Source organism: Coregonus lavaretus (assembly GCF_964263955.1).
Source record: "Coregonus lavaretus genome assembly, chromosome: 14".
Lineage (NCBI taxonomy): Eukaryota > Metazoa > Chordata > Actinopteri > Salmoniformes > Salmonidae > Coregonus > Coregonus lavaretus.
Genome location: NC_140001.1, coordinates 20,415,186 through 20,433,642, shown reverse-complemented (window position 1 = coordinate 20,433,642; position 18,457 = coordinate 20,415,186). Strand labels below are relative to the sequence as shown.

At 41.8% G+C, this 18,457-nt stretch overlaps 2 protein-coding genes across 3 annotated transcripts in view; both read right to left on the bottom strand.

Moving 5' to 3' along the window:
* LOC311141955 (phosphatidylinositol-3,5-bisphosphate 3-phosphatase MTMR3-like) overlaps positions 1-12,921 on the bottom strand; it is a 29,593-nt gene extending 16,672 nt beyond the window's left edge. For both annotated transcript variants that reach the window (XM_084177477.1, XM_084177478.1), the window contains exons 1-3: positions 12,778-12,921; positions 1,099-1,178; positions 503-574 (exon numbers count right to left, since the gene is read on the bottom strand). In XM_084177477.1, the coding sequence (XP_084033603.1) occupies positions 503-505 (3 nt within the window). In that variant the 5' untranslated portion in view covers positions 506-574; positions 1,099-1,178; positions 12,778-12,921. The remainder of the gene's footprint in view (positions 1-502; positions 575-1,098; positions 1,179-12,777) is intronic.
* Positions 12,922-17,578: 4,657 nt separating this feature from the next.
* Positions 17,579-18,457, bottom strand: part of LOC311141205 (homeobox protein cut-like 2) — a gene marked incomplete at both ends in the record, with an annotated part of 128,831 nt that continues 127,952 nt past the window's right edge. Inside the window, one exon of the mRNA XM_084176463.1 lies at positions 17,579-18,389. Within this exon, the coding sequence (XP_084032589.1) occupies positions 17,579-18,389 (811 nt within the window). The remainder of the gene's footprint in view (positions 18,390-18,457) is intronic.

Sequence of the window (18,457 nt, the reverse complement as noted above, 5' to 3'; positions counted from 1 at the left end):
TCAGGGATTTAAGATCTGAAAGACACTCGCCCATCAGGCAAACCAGGAGTATTTTTTGGTTGACCGAAGATAAACACATAAAAAAAATAAAAAAAATGTATAACAATAAATCTCCTTCCCAATGGGGCAACCTCCACAAGCAGGCTCAACTTGCGCGACTGCTCAGGTCACTTGCCCCGAGTTATAGGGCAATCCTTAATTTCAATCCCCGCACACACACGTTTTCCGAGCAAGGTTTATGATTGACCAAGATGTAACTCATATCACATGCAGTGGTAATACTACTCCATATCACCATAACACTGAAAGGCTTCCAGTCAAAATAAAAGACTCCCTGCTGAAGCACTGTGTCCGATGCAACCGTCTAGCTACCAGTAAACACAGCTGATTTAAAAGGCTGAAAATCAATGGAGAGTTTCCGATTCTGCAGACAGCACACACACAGATCGCAGCTATTCTTCACAGGTAGATAGAAAACAGCCATGATGAGGATGCACTTTACCATGGCCCTTGTGAAGGAGTGTGGGTCACTGGACAAGGAACAGGCCTTCTTCACTGGACCCCAAATCTATGTCTGTAGAGAGTGGAAGAAGGGGAAATAAAGAGAAAGATGCTGCTAATGCTTTACTGCTTAATCTTACACAACAATCTCATTTGATTGCTCCATAAAACTGACTTCAGTAGGTTTATCTTATTGCAGAGGTTCACTTGTAAACAATCCCTCATTAACAGTGATCACATGGATGAGAGTAACACCCTGCAGTACCTGGATTTGGAGTGCAGGGCACATAAACAGTCATTCTGTGTCACATGTAGAAAATGAAATGCAGCCCTTATACAGACATTTTACATTTTAGTAATTTAGCAGACGGTCTTATCCAGAGCGACTTACAGTTAGTGAGTGCATAAATGTTTTTTCATACTGGTCCCCCTTGGGAATCGAACCCACAACCCTAGCGTTGCAAGCACCATGCTCTACCAACTGAGCTACACAGGACCAAGATGTTATTTTCAATAGGTTGTTATCACTTAAAAATGATAGGAAGCTAAACTAACTGAGTAGTGACTACTGTGATGTGCACCAGTTTTGCTACGTACCAAAGAGAACAAGCAACAGATGAGGTGCTATCCTGATGATCCTGTTTTGAAAATGTCAGTTAGAGTGAAGACATTGAATTCTGTAGGAAAAGAGAGAACATGAAACTAGTTATTATAAGGAATGAACAAATGGTTAATTTGCTAACTCTTCTAAACATCCCAAACAGCTTACTTTTCACTGGAACATTCAATCTACAATATACCTTTTCATTCCCTGGTAAATATAGCTGTGCTGATGGTTACAGTAGGCTGCAAGTGAGGTGAGAGACACCACTTAAAACACATTTATGGAATGGAAAGAAGCCATTTACGTAACATGGGTCTTGTCCAGTTGGGCCACAGTATACTATCCTCATCAATACTGATGGGGGGGAGGAGTGGGGAATTATAAAAATAAATAACAAAATCGATACAGCTAGTGCATTCGGAAAGTATTCAGACCCCTTCCTTTTTTCCACATTTTGTTATGTTACAGCCTTATTCTAAAAAATCCTCATCAATCTACACACAATACCCCATAATCAGGGCTCCCGAGTGGCGCAGCGGTCTAAGGCAGTGCATCTCAGTGCTTGAGGCGTCACTACAGACCCCCTGGTTCGATTCCAGGCTGTATCACAACCGGCCGTGATTGGGAGTCCCATTGGGCGGTGCGCAACTGGCCCAGCGTTGTCCGGGTTTGGCCGGTGTAGGCCAGTAACCAAAAATCTCCATTTAATTCATTTTAAATTCAGGCTATAAACGCAACAAAATGTGGAAAAAGTCAAGGAGCGTGAATACTTTCTGAAGACACTGTACATTTTGGGAGTTCAGACATAAAGGCTATTGTTAGAAAGATTAAGTTATCGTCTATTACAGTCAAATAATGTCTAAGCGTTTCGGTATCCATATGACCGATTCTGTTGGACCAAACCTCAAATGCAAATAGCGAGTTTAAATTGCTTTTTGTCAGAGGAAGAAGTTATTTTGTCTTTGCTGTGAGTGGAAGGGGCTTGGTGTCTATGCATGTGGGAAGGTGCACAGTGTACACAGCACAGAGGGAGATGAAACCAAAAAGACACAGAACGCTCATTAACAAAAGTATAATAATGTAAACCTCAATTTCTTCGATACAGGCATTTGGAACATTGCGCTAAAACATGAATTTGAATTAATTCGATATATCGCCCAGCACTATAACAGAGGCATTTTGCATTATTTTACCTTTACATTGCACCTTCATTGTCTCATCTCTGTTCAAGATTTGCAACCTGCCTGCCTGCATTAACAGTCCCACATATGCTTGTAAATGTCAGACCCTGCAGACTGAAACAGCACGATTCCTTTCTGAACTGTAGAATCTGAACCTACTAGATTGTGAACACCTAGGCACAGCCTAAAGGGACGTAATTCTGTCACCCGACTGAGGCGAGAGCTATGTTAGCAGTGCATGCTCCAGAGGCACCCTCCTCCTCACTGGCACTGACTGATAAAACGTATCTGTCACACACACACACACACACACACACACACACACACTGGTGCGTGGACACACCAACAGAGCATGTTGTTTATCTCAGCGGGCTCGTGACCCATGGCCTCGGCTCAGTCTGGCTCTGTGTGCAGAGTCACACAGGGCAGAGCTAAGCCCCTTAGCGCCTCAGTCCTGTCCTGTGACTACCATGCATCTGATCTGAACCTGCAGCACTCAAGCAAAGGCTTAAACCATAATCTCTCAAAGTGAATACTTCCCATCTCAGTGACATAAGGAGGATATGAGGAAATAGAGTCAGAGGATCTGTGTGACGTTATGGGGAAGAGTAAAGTTTGAGTAGTTGCATGTGCATGAGCTGGTCTCGAGAACCCAAGAAGGCTTACAACTTCCCCTTTATTGGGTTCTCAGCTGAACATATGGACCACAGCTCCATGTGAACTACAATCCCGATGCTCTGTTTTAATGTTTAGAAACGTTAATAATCCTCGCTTGCGATAGAGTATTGGAAACCTTTGGAACTTAACTTTCATACCAGAAAGAAATAACCTTCCAAATACAAAAGATACACTTACTGTGCGCAGTTTAACAATTTTGCTCCCGGCTGTTTTCACCGCCTCCAGCCGAGGTGGCAACAACACATCGTCTCTCACCTTGTGCTAGCATTTCCATTGGGCCATTCCATTCCACATTTCCAGCTGGATCGCATGTGTTTTTCTCAAAATAAATAAATATATACACTGCTCAAAAAAATAAAAGGAACACTTAAACAACACAATGTAACTCCAAGTCAATCACACTTCTGTGAAATCAAACTGATTAACAATAAATTTCACATGCTGTTGTGCAAATGGAATAGACAACAGGTAGAAATTATAGGCAATTAGCAAGACACCCCCAATAAAGGACTGGTTTTGCAGGTGGTGACCACAGACCACTTCTCAGTTCCTATGCTTCCTGGCTGATGTTTTGGTCACTTTTGAATGCTGGCGGTGCTTTCACTCTAGTGGTAGCATGAGACGGAGTCTACAACCCACACAAGTGGCTCAGGTAGTGCAGCTCATCCAGGATGGCACATCAATGCGAGCTGTGGCAAGAAGGTTTGCTGTGTCTGTCAGCGTAGTGTCCAGAGCATGGAGGCGCTACCAGGAGACAGGCCAGTACATCAGGAGATGTGGAGGAGGCCGTAGGAGGGCAACAACCCAGCAGCAGGACTGCTACCTCCGCCTTTGTGCAAGGCGGAGCATGAGGAGCACTGCCAGAGCCCTGCAAAATGACCTCCAGCAGGCCACAAATGTGCATGTGTCTGCTCAAACGGTCAGAAACAGACTCCATGAGGGTGGTATGAGGGCCCGACGTCCACAGGTGGGGGTTGTGCTTACAGCCCAACACCGTGCAGGACGTTTGGCATTTGCCAGAGAACACCAAGATTGGCAAATTCGCCACTGGCGCCCTGTGCTCTTCACAGATGAAAGCAGGTTCACACTGAGCACATGTGACAGACGTGACAGAGTCTGGAGACGCCGTGGAGAACGTTCTGCTTCCTGCAACATCCTCCAGCATGACCGGTTTGGCGGTGGGTCAGTCATGGTGTGGGGTGGCATTTCTTTGGGGGGCCGCACAGCCCTCCATGTGCTCGCCAGAGGTAGCCTGACTGCCATTAGGTACCGAGATGAGATCCTCAGACCCCTTGTGAGACCATATGCTGGTGCGGTTGGCCCTGGGTTCCTCCTAATGCAAGACAATGCTAGACCTCATGTGGCTGGAGTGTGTCAGCAGTTCCTGCAAGAGGAAGGCATTGATGCTATGGACTGGCCCGCCCGTTCCCCAGACCTGAATCCAATTGAGCACATCTGGGACATCATGTCTCGCTCCATCCACCAACGCCATGTTGCACCACAGACTGTCCAGGAGTTGGCGGATGCTTTAGTCCAGGTCTGGGAGGAGATCCCTCAGGAGACCATCCGCCACCTCATCAGGAGCATGCCCAGGCGTTGTATGGAGGTCATACAGGCACGTGGAGGCCACACACACTACTGAGCCTCATTTTGACTTGTTTTAAGGACATTACATCAAAGTTGGATCAGCCTGTAGTGTGGTTTTCCACTTTAATTTTGAGGGTGACTCCAAATCCAGACCTCCATGGGTTGATCAATTTGATTTACATTGATAATTTTTGTGTGATTTTGTTGTCAGCACATTCAACTATGTAAAGAAAAAAGTATTTAATAAGATTATTTAATTCATTCAGATCTAGGATGTGTTATTTTAGTGTTCCCTTTATTTTTTTGAGCAGTATATATATATATATATATATATATATATATATATATAGAGAGAGAGAGATAGATATATATATATATATATATATATATATACACACACAGTTGAAGTCAGAAGTTTACATACACTTAGGTTGGAGTCATTCAAACTCGTTTTTCAACCACTCCACAAATTTATTTTTAACAAACTATAGTTTTGGCATCTACTTTGTGCATGACAAGTAATTTTCCCAACAATTGTTTACAGACAGATTATTTCACTTATAATTCACTGTATCACAATTCCAGTGGGTCAGAAGTTTACATACACTAAGTTGACTGTGCCTTTAAACAGCATGGAAAATTCCAGAAAGTGATGTCATGGCTTTAGAAGCTTCTGATAGGCTAATTAACATTATTTGAGTCAATTGGAGGTGTACCTGTGGATGTATTTCAAGGCCTACCTTCAAACTCAGGCCTCTTTGCTTGACATCATGGCTAAATCAAAAGAAATCAGCTAAGACCTCCACAAGTCTGGTTCATCCTTGGGAGCAATTTCCAAACGCCTGAAGGTACCATGTTCATCTGTACAAACAATAGTACGCAAGTATAAACACCATGGGACCACGCAGCTGTCATACCGCATCAGGAAGGCGACACGTTCTGTCTCCTAGAGATGAACGTACTTTGGTGCGAAAAGTGCAAATCAATCCCAGAACAACAGCAAAGGACCTTGTGAAGATGCTGGAGGAAACGGGTACAAAAGTATCTATATCCACAGGAAAAACGAGTCCTATATCGACATAACCTGAAAAGCCGCTCAGCAAGGAAGAAGCCACTGCTCCAAAACTGCCATAAAAAAGCCAGACTACGGTTTGCAACTGCACATGGGGACAAAGATCGTACTTTTTGGAGAAATGTCCTCTGGTCTGATGAAACAAAAATAGAACTGTTTGGCCATAATGACCATCATTATGTTTGGAGGAAAAAGGGGGTGCTTGCAAACCAAAGAACACCATCCCAACCGTGAAGCACGGGGGTGGCAGCATCATGCTTTGGGGGTGCTTTGCTGCAGGAGGGACTGGTGCACTTCACAAAATAGATGGCATCATGAGTAAGGAAAATTATGTAGATATATTGAAGCAACATCGCAAGACATCAGTCAGGAAGTTAAAGCTTGGTCGCAAATGTCCTCCAAATGGACAATGACCCCAAGCATACTTCCAAAGTTGTGGCAAAATAGCTTAAGGACAACAACGTCAAGGTATTGGAGTGGCCATCACAAAGCCCTGACCTCAATCCTATAGAACATTTGTGGGCAGAACTGAAAAAGCGTGTGCGAGCAAGGAGGCCTACAAACCTGACTCAGTTACACCAGCTCTGTCAGGAGGAATGGGCCAAAATTCACCCAACTTATTGTGGGAAGCTTGTGGAAGGCTACCCAAAATGTTTGACCCAAGTTAAACAATTTAAAGGCAATGCTACTAAATACTAATTGAGTGCATGTAAACTTCTGACCCACTGGGAATGTGATGAAAGAAATAAAAGCTGAAATAAATAGTTCTCTATACTATTATTCTGACATTTCACATTCTTAAATAAAGTGTTGATCCTAACTGACCTAAGACAGGGAATTTTTACTAGGATTAAATGTCAGGAATTGTGAAAACCTGAGTTTAAATGTAATTGGCTATGGTGTATGTAAACTTCCGACTTCAACTGTATGTATATACAGTGGGGAGAACAAGTATTTGATACACTGCCGATTTTGCAGGTTTTCCTACTTACAAAGCATGTAGATGTCTGTAATTTTTATCATAGGTACACTTCAACTGTGAGAGACGGTATCTAAAACAAAAATCCAGAAAATCACATTGTATGATTTTTAAGTAATTAATTTGCATTTTATTGCATGACATAAGTATTTGATCACCTAGCAACCAGTAAGAATTCCGGCTCTCACAGACCTGTTAGTTTTTCTTTAAGAAGCCCTCCTGTTCTCCACTCATTAGCTGTATTAACTGCACCTGTTTGAACTCGTTACCTGTATAAAAGACACCTGTCCACACACTCAATCAAACAGACTCCAACATCTCCACAATGGCCAAGACCAGAGAGCTGTGTAAGTACATCAGGGATAAAATTGTAGACCTGCACAAGGCTGGGATGGGCTACAGGACAATAGGCAAGCAGCTTGGTGAGAAGGCAACAACTGTTGGCGCAATTATTAGAAAATGGAAAAAGTTCAAGATGACGGTCAATCACTCTCGGTTTGGGGCTCCATGCAAGATCTCACCTCGTGGGGCATCAATGATCATGAGGAAGGTGAGGGATCAGCCCAGAACTACACGGCAGGACCTGGTCAATGACCTGAAGAGAGCTGGGACCACAGTCTCAAAGAAAACCATTAGTAACACACTACGCCGTCATGGATTAAAATCCTGCAGCGCACGCAAGGTCCCCCTGCTCAAGCCAACGCATGTCCAGGCCCGTCTGAAGTTTGCCAATGACCATCTGGATGATCCAGAGGAGGAATGGGAGAAGGTCATGTGGTCTGATGAGACAAAAATAGAGCTTTTTGGTCTAAACTCCACTCACCGTGTTTGGAGGAAGAAGAAGGATGAGTACAACCCCAAGAACACCATCCCAACCGTGAAGCATGGAGGTGGAAACATCATTCTTTGGGGATGCTTTTCTGCAAAGGGGACAGGACGACTGCACCGTATTGAGGGGAGGATGGATGGGGCCATGTATCGCGAGATCTTGGCCAACAACCTCCTTCCCTCAGTAAGAGCATTGAAGATGGGTCGTGGCTGGGTCTTCCAGCATGACAACGACCCAAAACACACAGCCAGGGCAACTAAGGAGTGGCTCCGTAAGAAGCATCTCAAGGTCCTGGAGTGGCCTAGCCAGTCTCCAGACCTGAAACCAATAGAAAATCTTTGGAGGGAGCTGAAAGTCCGTATTGCCCAGCGACAGCCCTGAAACCTGAAGGATCTGGAGAAGGTCTGTATGGAGGAGTGGGCCAAAATCCCTTCTGCAGTGTGTGCAAACCTGGTCAAGACCTACAGGAAACGTATGATCTCTGTAATTGCAAAGAAAGGTTTCTGTACCAAATATTAAGTTCTGCTTTTCTGATGTATCAAATACTTATGTCATGCAATAAAATGCAAATTAATTACTTAAAAATCATACAATGTGATTTTCTGGATTTTTGTTTTAGATTCCGTCTCTCACAGTTGAAATGTACCTATGATAAAAATTACAGACCTCTACATGCTTCGTAAGTAGGAAAACCTGCAAAATCGGCAGTGTATCAAATACTTGTTCTCCCCACTGTATGTATATTCCCTCGCTAGTTTAAAGTTGAGTTCCAAATGTTTCCAAAACCATATCGCAAGCGAGGCATATTTACATTTAAACAGCGCATTTGGGCAGCATCTGGCCATTTCCCTCACAAGGAAAAAACGGACATTCTTTGACTCCATTGTAGTGTAAGGGAATTTGAGTCATGATAATGGCAAGAGCTAGTCTAGCTGTAATGCTCTGACACATAGGCCTGATATTATCAAAACAATTGACAGTCAAAGCCAATCTATCCAGCAGTGAATAAAAGATGTTACTCAAACTATTTATTGCTAGCTAAACTGAAAGAATATCCTGTGCCTGGCTTTAACTGTGTGAATCACCAACACTGATCAAGGACCAGTAAAGAAGAACTAGCCTATAACTTTCCCGATAATTTTACTAACGTAAAGTAAATGCCTTGACAATTCTTTGGTTTTTAAACAACGAATTGACTATGTCGGTTTAATTATTTGAATTCCATTTCATTCGTTTTTTTTGTGAGATCAATGCGCACATTGCACAGTTTCTCTAGAGATAAATTAGATCAAGCCCGGACTGTGTGATGTAGTAGGGAGTTGTCGTTTCCAACAGGCCAATATTCTACATAGTCTGGCACAGAAAACCTGGTAATTAATTACAATAACAATAATTCACTGCGCACCTACTAGTCCGGTCTGTGTTTCTTTTACTCCTGCTACGTAGAAGAGTCAGAAGAATGAGCGATCGAGAGGAGAGTAGTTGCTTCCCGAGGTATCTCTACCTGAAAATACATGATCTAAGTGACTGATAGTTGGTCATAAAAGTATGCCTTATTTACTTTGAAAAACTACTAAAATAGTGATTTTGTCAGACAGCATAGGCAGCAGCTCTATAGAGATGAGATGATGACTTGGAATGAAATAAAGTCATCAAATAAAACAAATGTAATATACACAACAAGTGAAATATTTTATTAAAGTAATGTGAATAAATGATGGTTAATAAGTGATAAGCATTAATGGGCAGTCACTACCATCATTGGAATTGTAGTTTTTTTTCTGTTTTGTTACAGCATTCAACCCACATAATGCATTTACTTTTTTTATTTTTTATTATAGAAACTGAAATCTGTGATAATTTTTTATAATTGAACCGAAACAGAACCGACCTCAAAAAGCACTCATCGCTCAGCACTAATAGAATATTTATCACCAGGGCTGTATTCATTACACCGATTTTGTTGCAAAAACCTTTTACGCCAAACGCTCTTCAACTTGACGTAAAAGCGGTTGGGTTCTTAAACAGAAGTTGTAGTTCATTTTAATTGTATGGTTTCCACATGTTGCCATTCAATTCTGAATAGTTTGGCACAAGCTGCACATCTAGCTATAAATTATTGATTATTCCGTGCTCTAAAGTGGAGTGAAGTCCGCTGGATAAAAAAATAAAAAAAGAGAGACACGACTGAACTACAACTTCCGTTTAAGAACAAACAGAACTCAACAGCGTTTGGAGTAAACGGTTTCTGTGTGCAAAACAACAGACGAAACGTTTTGCGACAGAATAGGAGTAATGAAAACACCCCTGGCATAATGTTAGCCAACTAGCTAGTAACCCATTCATAGACGCCAACTACCTTTAGCGTCTATTGATGATAGCATCTTCTGGCGGGGGGAGTTTTGTTAAGAGCTCTGGCGCTTGTTCTGAACGTTGAAACGCATAGCTTGCGGTACAGTTTTGGAAACATAAGGAACTAGGGCTAAGCAATATATCGAAATTATTTGATTAATTTGAATGTTTTTGCGCAATATTCCAAATGCCTGTATCGCAAGAATCGAGGTGTTCTTATTTTTCATTTTTATGAGCGTTTGTCCACTTCTTCTCATGTTGTCTTTTTGGTTTTGAAATAAGGTTGGCCACTTCATTTCAACATCTGAACAAAGTGGACAGGCTAGCATGCTGGTCAAACAGTTGGAGATAGAAAGAAAGGGTGTGTTCATAACAATTAAACTGTTGTGCCATGTTAGCTAGCAAATAGATCCAAGTTGGCTAAACTTGAAATATAAAGATATTACTCACTAGCAAGTGGGCTTGTGCTTGAGAGTGTTTATGAGACCTGTGTTCCTTTTCAATAATGCCTGCTACAAGAAGTTAGTCATTATTAGTGAATGTGCATTATGCATGGTTCTGGTTAAATTTGTAACAAAAATTGAATTTTCATAGACTGACTTGAAAGCCAGATTAGTGATTTTTGCAACAAAAAAAAGTAGGTTAAACTATTTAGATAAAATAATACAATTATTAGTGGGTCTTATGGTTGTGGAAGGCTTATATATATATATATATATATATATATATATATCTATCTATCTATCTATCTATCTTCGGGACCCCAAGGGGTGCACGTTTTGGTTTTTGCCCTAGCACTACACAGCTGATTCAAATAATCAATTAATCATCAAGCTTTGATAATTTGATTCAGTTGTGCAGTGTTAAGACAAAAACGTGCAGTCCTTGGGGTCGCGAGGACCGAGTTTGGGAAACGCTGGCGTAAGCGTAGCTGGGGAGGAAGTGTAGTTCGTCAACTGGATCTGTGTATGGATCTGTGCAAAAAAAAAGATAGTAAGTGTATATTTTTTATTTGAATGATTATTTCTCGCTATGTTTCAAAAACCATTTTGCAAAGCGATGATTATACATTTATAAATGTTAAAAGTGTGGGAATTGTAGTTTACACACAGCCAACCGTGGGCGAAGCCAACAGCTGAAAACCCTAGGAAAATTGTTTAAGAGCTAACTAGCTAGGTACACTATATATATAAAAAAGTATGTGGACACCCCTTCAAATGAGTGGATTCGGCTATTTCAGCCATACCCGTTGCTGAAAGGTGTATAAAAATCGAGCACACCGCCATGCAATCTCCATAGACAAACATTGGCAGTAGAATGGCCTTACTGAAGAGCTCAGTAACTTTCAACGTGGCACTGTCATAGGATGCCACCTTTCCAACAAGTCAGTGCGTCAAATTTCTGCCCTGCTAGAGCTGTCCCGGTCAAGTGCTGGTATTGTGAAGTGGAAACGTCCAGGAGCAACAACAGCTCAGCCGCGAAGTGGTAGGCCACAAGCTCACAGAATGGGACCCCTGAGTGCTGAAGCGCATAAAATTAGTCTGCCCTTGGTTGCAACACTCACTACAGAGTTCCAAACTGCATCATCAGCACAATAACTGTTTGTCGGGAGCTTCATGAAATGGGTTTCCATGGCCGAGCAGCCGCACACAAGCCTAAGATCACCATGCGCAATGCCAAGCATCGGCTGGAGTGGTGTAAAGTTCACCACCATTGGACTCTGGAGCAGTGGAAACGCATTCTCTGGAGTGATTAATCACGCTTGACCATCTGGCAGTCTGACAGACCAACTGTAAATTTGGTGGAGGGTAGGCCCCTTTGTTCCAGTGAAGGGAAATCTTAATGCTACAGCATACAATTACATTGTAGATGATTATGTGCTTCCAACTTTGTGGCAACAGTTTGGGGAAGGCCCTTTCCTGTTTCAGCATGACAATGCCCCCGTGCACAAAGCGAGGTCCATACAGAAATGGTTTGTTGAGATCGGTGTGGAAGAACTTGACTGGCCTACACAGAGCCCTGACCTCAACCCCATCAAACACCTTTGGGATGAATTGGAACGCCGACTGCATACCGGGCCTAATCATCCAACATCAGTGCCCGACCTCACTAATGCTCTTGTGGCTGAATGGAAGCAAGTCCCCGCAGCAATGTTCCAACATCTAGTGGAAAGCCTTCCCAGAAGAGTGGAGGCTGTTATAGCAGCAAAGGGGGGACCAACTCCATATTAATGCCCATGATCTTGCAATGAGATGTTCGACGAGCAGGTGTCGACATACTTTTGGTCATGTAGTGTATGTTAAAGGCCTATAAAGCGAAAGTGCAGTAGAAAAATAGCAATTTCAACAACTATTATTGGATAACTAGCAAACTCAAGGTTAATATTAGTTAGCGAGAATAATCATAAACGTATTATTTGCCAACTACGCTAACGTTAGTTTGCAGGCTGGTTAATTCTCTGAATATCCATTCTGTCAGTCACCGTTTCGACGCACATAACGCGGGCCCCATGTTAACTGTAAACAATTGCTACATACCATTTACCCGATTGGAGTTTACCTCGTTAACATGTAACGTTAGCTAGCTGGCTAACTTAGGTAGTTGCCGTATTTTCCTCTCTGATCCATCTTTTAACGTAGAACACAGTTTAACATTACGCCAGTTTACTAACTAGTAGCGTCGAGCTAGCCTACTACTAGTCCAGTCAATCGAAACAATACCTGGCTAGTTAGCAGCTAATGTTAGTTACGCTGTGAGAATGCTATTTTCTCGTTATGACTTTGACTGGTCAAAATAAATATTGCTGTTTGGGTACGACGTAGTTGTGCTTATTCTTCTCATAAAGTTACAGTTAGCTAGTCATCGTAGTCAAAGCTGGCCATTGCTAGCTCTGTGTGGAACTGTTTTTGTTGTTGTTATGAGATGGAGGGCGGACCCCAAAACAGAGGCCTCTGTCAAAACACACCGAAGCACGGAAACAACCTGCGGACTCACCAGGGAGAAAGCAATGAGAATAGAAACGCGAATGATCCAGTTGAAGATCCGTGCACTGGGTTTGCAATAAATTACACGTTAAGAAATAAATATGTCATATCCGAGGCCAGTTTCAATACGTCCCGTAGAAGAGTCGAGTCGCCATCGCTGTGAATCTCCAACCCAATAGTCTACGTGACGTGGTACGCAACGTAACCACGTTTATTTGGATGTGGGGGAGGGGTACGCAAACGAATCACGCGAACATGTAAACAAATAAATGCAAGATAAACGCTATCCGGGGTCACTGGGACGCCCATACCCTAAACCCTTACCTCTACACCTATCCTAACCTTAACTCTTACCTTCACGGTTTAACATTTAAACTTCAATGGGGTAACGTCAGTTGGGACGTCCCAAGGATACGATTGAGGCTTTTCCAATTCTACCATCTACTAAGCTTTACATACATTGTTAGTAGGCCTAAGCTTATACTAGGCCACCAGAGAGAATTTTAGAAAACCAGCCTTAACCTATTTTCCTATGCTTTTGTGCATGTTGACACCAATTTAGCATTGAGAAATGATCAAGCTGAAGCACTCATTTTGATTTGATTGATTTTAATATATCCATCAATAAATGATGCCAGAAATAATTACATTAAAATATTAATTATATTTTCCCTGTGTGTGTGTGTGTGTGTGTGTTCCAAAAACTGAAACCAATTTGTGAAGCCTTCAGTGGTAACAAAAAACACAACACACAGGATCGTATACAATAATGTATTGGATGATGGCTTCATACATATGTGAATCCAAGACACTTGGTATATTTCTGTCCATTCTTTAACAGCTTCCAATGCCTTGAAACATGAGATGAGATGTTAGCCTTTTGAGCACCTCATCTGTATTAACAGGTTTTAATGACATTTCTTTTGACATGAGAGGTGACGCCAGAGTTCATTTTGTTAAACAACATTTGGAATCCCTTTATGATCAAACACAAATCTCATAGTATGTTATTCAGTAAAACAATCACATTCTGAGAGAAGGTCTAAAACATGGGCAAGTATTCAACCATGTTACACCTTTTAGTGATGGAGGTCAATGACCATCAAATCACAATCTATCAAAAACAGCCAGAAAAATCAAGAGGCTTAATTGATATTGGATAAAAAGTCATTTCTAAATATCTGCTTTTTTTTTTGGGGGGGGGGGATTTGGGGTAGAAAATATTCAGAGGGACTTTGTTTAGTCTTGTTTTCATTCAATTCACCATCTTATTCACACAACCCGTCTTGTGAATACTACGAAGAGTAAATTCAGTCAGTTGAATATAATTTCACACAAGACTCTCTACAACAACATTTAACCAGTGGATCATGGGTAAAGGGTTACACCTCCACATTGTGTCTGTCACCAAAATTGCCAGTTGCAACATGCATGGTTTCACCAGTGTAAAAAGGGATAAGTGCTGATTCAATGTCAATGTTCCAGAACAATAATACAAAACAGTCTATTCCCTTAAGTGACCAGTATGAAATTGCATGCAAAATTCAAACAATTAAATTAGGTTTATGTGAATATGTAAAGGTCCATAAGGGTCCGTGTAAATCAATTCCATTTTCAGCCATTTATTTCTCAATTTTTCTGTGTAAGACGATGAGATCTAATAAAAGAAATGTTACTTCTAAGTACTCCCATACACAGTATCACTGATATAGAAAATTAGTTGTAAAAATAAAGGACAGTTTGTCATAGATTAATATAGGATATCCAGATTCCCCTATTTCATCCTTAGAGGTATATACAGTGTCATTCTGAAGTGTCAAGCACATACTGTATCTGCTCAGCAAGTATGGAAGAGTCAAATCTGTCATAAATGTGATGCTTTTGCCTCTACCTGTTTGCTTCACAAAAACCCTTCACAAAAACCACTAGATTAAGTGACCTAATTATGAACATGGTCATTGTACCAATGGATTACAAAATAGCCTGCCATTTCTCTCAAAAACAAACCACTAGATTTCCATGTGCATTCCCATAGTTAAAACTCCCATAATCCCATATAACATATGGCAGAACCATTCTGTCTACTGGTTACTTCTGTTATTATAGTCATAAATTAGTGTGTTGACCAGTGGTGAGAGCGACTGGTTCAGTAAAGCTTTAAGAAGCAAGACTACCCTGAGAGAAGGTCTAAAACATGGGCAAGCTTGCCAGACAAGAACTGGCTCATATGGGTTTGGTTAAAGGGATAGTTCCCCCAAATAACACAATTACATATTGATTTCCTTACCGTGTAAGCAGTCTACAGACAATATTTGACAGCAATCTATGCTTTGGTTTAGTGTCCCTACACAGTTTCAAAATGTGGCACAAATCCCATCCAAGTCCTGGTACCGATATTAGCATTTTTCGTACATCATGTCCAAATCATCCGAAAATATCTCAAATTGATTGTGAAGCTCAACAAAGTCACTTATAGTTTCAAGTTTTATTGTCACGTGCACAAGTACAGTGAAATTCATTTTCTTGCCTTTCTTGCACGCCTGCTTTTAGATGATTTGAACATGTTGTGCGAAAATGTTAATATCGGTAGCATGACTTGAATGGGATTTGTGCCACAAATACTAAAATGTTAGCATGTGGAAACAGTGCCAGGGAAATAAAACCAAAGCATTGATTGCTGTCATTCCTTGTCCATAGACTGCTTACAGGGTAAGGAAACAATGTCATTTTGTAATTTGGGTGAACTATCCCTTTAATAAATCTGTACACCATATTTCAATATAGTCAGCACATTTTGTTCAATAGCGTAAGATATCATTTTCAGTAAATGTGTAATATTTATATATCTATACATATACAATCCAAATCCTCTGCACTAGTAAGACAATGTTTACTACCAACTTCAACGATACAGTAAAGGCAAAGACTCACTTGTGGACACTAAAAGTTAGGATAATTTTCTTGAATCCTCACAATTATTTAAATCTAAGTGCTGTAAGTAGTTCATACAAGGTATTGAAGATCTAATACATTTGTTCAGAGTACAAAACAGAATGAAAATACAGAAGGATTATAACGAACTGCAAGCATGACAAAACTAATGTATTCAATACAGTAGTGGCCAACGGCAAGGATAATGAGACAATCAATTCCATTTTGTGTCATAGAACGTATTTTCTAACAGAATTCAATGTAGTCAAATGTTGGTCGTACTGTATCATGTTCTTTCCATCAGGATTAATTTCCATGCTTTCAGATTCTTATTCCAGTCAGATAGAGCCAAACAGAGGGACTTGTCAGTGCTCTATAGTGCATTATTTCTTTCTACAGTTTGTTTCCGCCACGTAATCAAATCAGAGTTGTTTGAATGACTCAAGACTGTGTTTGCCCACTGAGCTAAAGGCTAGGTGTTACACACAGAAGGCCTGAATCGGAGCTACAGTAAACATTACATTCTCGGGCCCCAATCTAACAGTCAATTTCTCTTATTTCAACTTAATAAGTAATGTGTTATCTCTGTGGAAGAACAAGATATACATGAATGCAGGAGGAACAACATGAGTCTCTGAGAGGACAGAATGAGGATGGAGAGGAAGGGAGTAGAGGATGAAGCATTTTGTCCTTTGTAATCCAAGAGCAGGGGTTCTTAATGTGGTCTTTAAAGAATGCTCATGTTTGCCTGTGACTCCTCACTAGAAGATTATCAGGTTCTATTGCTGTCTGAGACATAATTCAAACATATCTTAATCCATTTATTCAAAGGTTGGAAGGTCATGAGTGTGAATGATGGGAATGACCACGCAATCATCACATGATGTGCATCAACATAAACTGAGGTAACCAGGTGTGCATTGGCCCGTTAGTCTGAAACCAGTGATTTAGAGGACGAGAGAGGTCTGAAATAAATAATGTAAACTGTGCTCATGTGTAGTGAGTTTCACTTACTGCCTAGTACACAAGGGTCCAAAACTGTAAACCTCAATGATAAAAAATAAAAATACACTAAATAGATTCTACAGTTCCTTTCTTATATTTTGCAGATTTTTTTTGTTTTTCCACTCATTTTTGCTCAAGTATATCACAGGTGACTAACTATAGAGGATAACAGGGTCAGTTAAGTACCATGCTACATCTGGTTCAGAAGGCTATTGCAGACAATTCTACAACATGTACAACCACACTTTATACGTTTGTGTTACAAATGTTTCAAAACATACAACCAAGAACATACGAGATGTTGAATATTTAGAGTCTTAAAGGACTATCTCTCAGTCAGTAGTAGAATTTCACATTACTTGACTTAAACTGTCCTGTCTTACAGACAAAATCTGAAAAATTGCTATTCAAAAAGTAGCAAATTTGGTCAGCGTCTCTTTTTAAATAATTATAGTGCTTTTGATGGCTTAAGACAGCGGTCTTTTTTAATCTCACCCAGTGGCAATCTACAGAACTTCAGTGTACATTTCATGACACCATAGCTGCAAAAGTCTTTACGTCAGAGTCCATTAAGTAAAACAACAGCTAGTGCTGTTACATATATTTCAAAGTAGTATCCATTATCAAAAAACCTCAAACACATTTATAAATATTTTTTATTTTCTAAAAGTCCTCTAAGGGAATTTGTCTGTAAGAGTTAAGCTCTGGTTCCCCCTGTTTTCCTAAGAGGGGTATTTATTTAGTGTGATCAGACAGGGAGGACAGGCCTTGAGGAGCCAGGCTCCACTCCATGTGTTCCGGAAGCTTCTCTTTGATAGTCTCCCATGTGCGGTGTGAGTCAGCAGGACTGAGGAAATGTGGAGGGAGGGTGGGGCCTAAAATTCCCACTCCAGGGTCTCCTCCCGGTTAGCTGCTCTCTCCAGCCTATGGATGATGTTGTTGAGGTTGGCCATTTTCTCGGTGCGTCTCTGAACACTCCTGTTGGGCTTGGGGCTCTGGATGGGAGGCAGGGGGTTAGGGTCCAGGCTGTGGTTGGTGCTTGTGGTAGGTGGGTTGGGCAGGGATGGGGAGATGGGTGTAGAGGAAGACGGGACAGGGGACACAGACATCATGAGGCCGGGTGAGGAGGCAGCGGAGGGGGAGTTGAGGGAGACCTCCAGGCTTCTGCGGCAGGGCACCGATGATGCCTTGAAACTGACCGGGTCCACAGGAGACTTGCTGGAGTTGTCACCCTCATGCCTGGACTGACTGGCTCTCTGGGGGCCATCTAGGGAGAGCGCCCCGTGGAAGAGCCCCTGAGCCTGGCTACTCATCCCTTCTTCCTGCCTCAGGCTCTGAGGATAGTGTGGAGCCAGGTGGAGCTCTTGGCAGCCACCTATCAGGTCCTCATGCTCTGTTTTCAACTGAGGGAACTGGACGCCCATAGAGAAACACTGGATCTTAGACTGTCTGATGTAGCCGTCCCTCTCCTCCTCCTCTCCCTCGTCCTCCTGTTTGACATGAGGCAGTGGTGTGTTGGCGCTGAGGGGACGGATGGGGTGGGTGCGTCCAGAGGGGTGCAGCAGCCCCCTCTCATCCCCATCTGAGGTGGGGCTCTGTGTGGCCGAGGGAGAGTAGCTGTGGTGTTCTGCGTCCGTGTCGTTGTCCTGGAGACCCTCCATGAGGACCTCTCGTCGCATCCTGGACCTGCTTAGAAAAACACAACAATCAAATGAACAGTTAGAAGGAGTCATGTATTTCATTCATCCAAAACA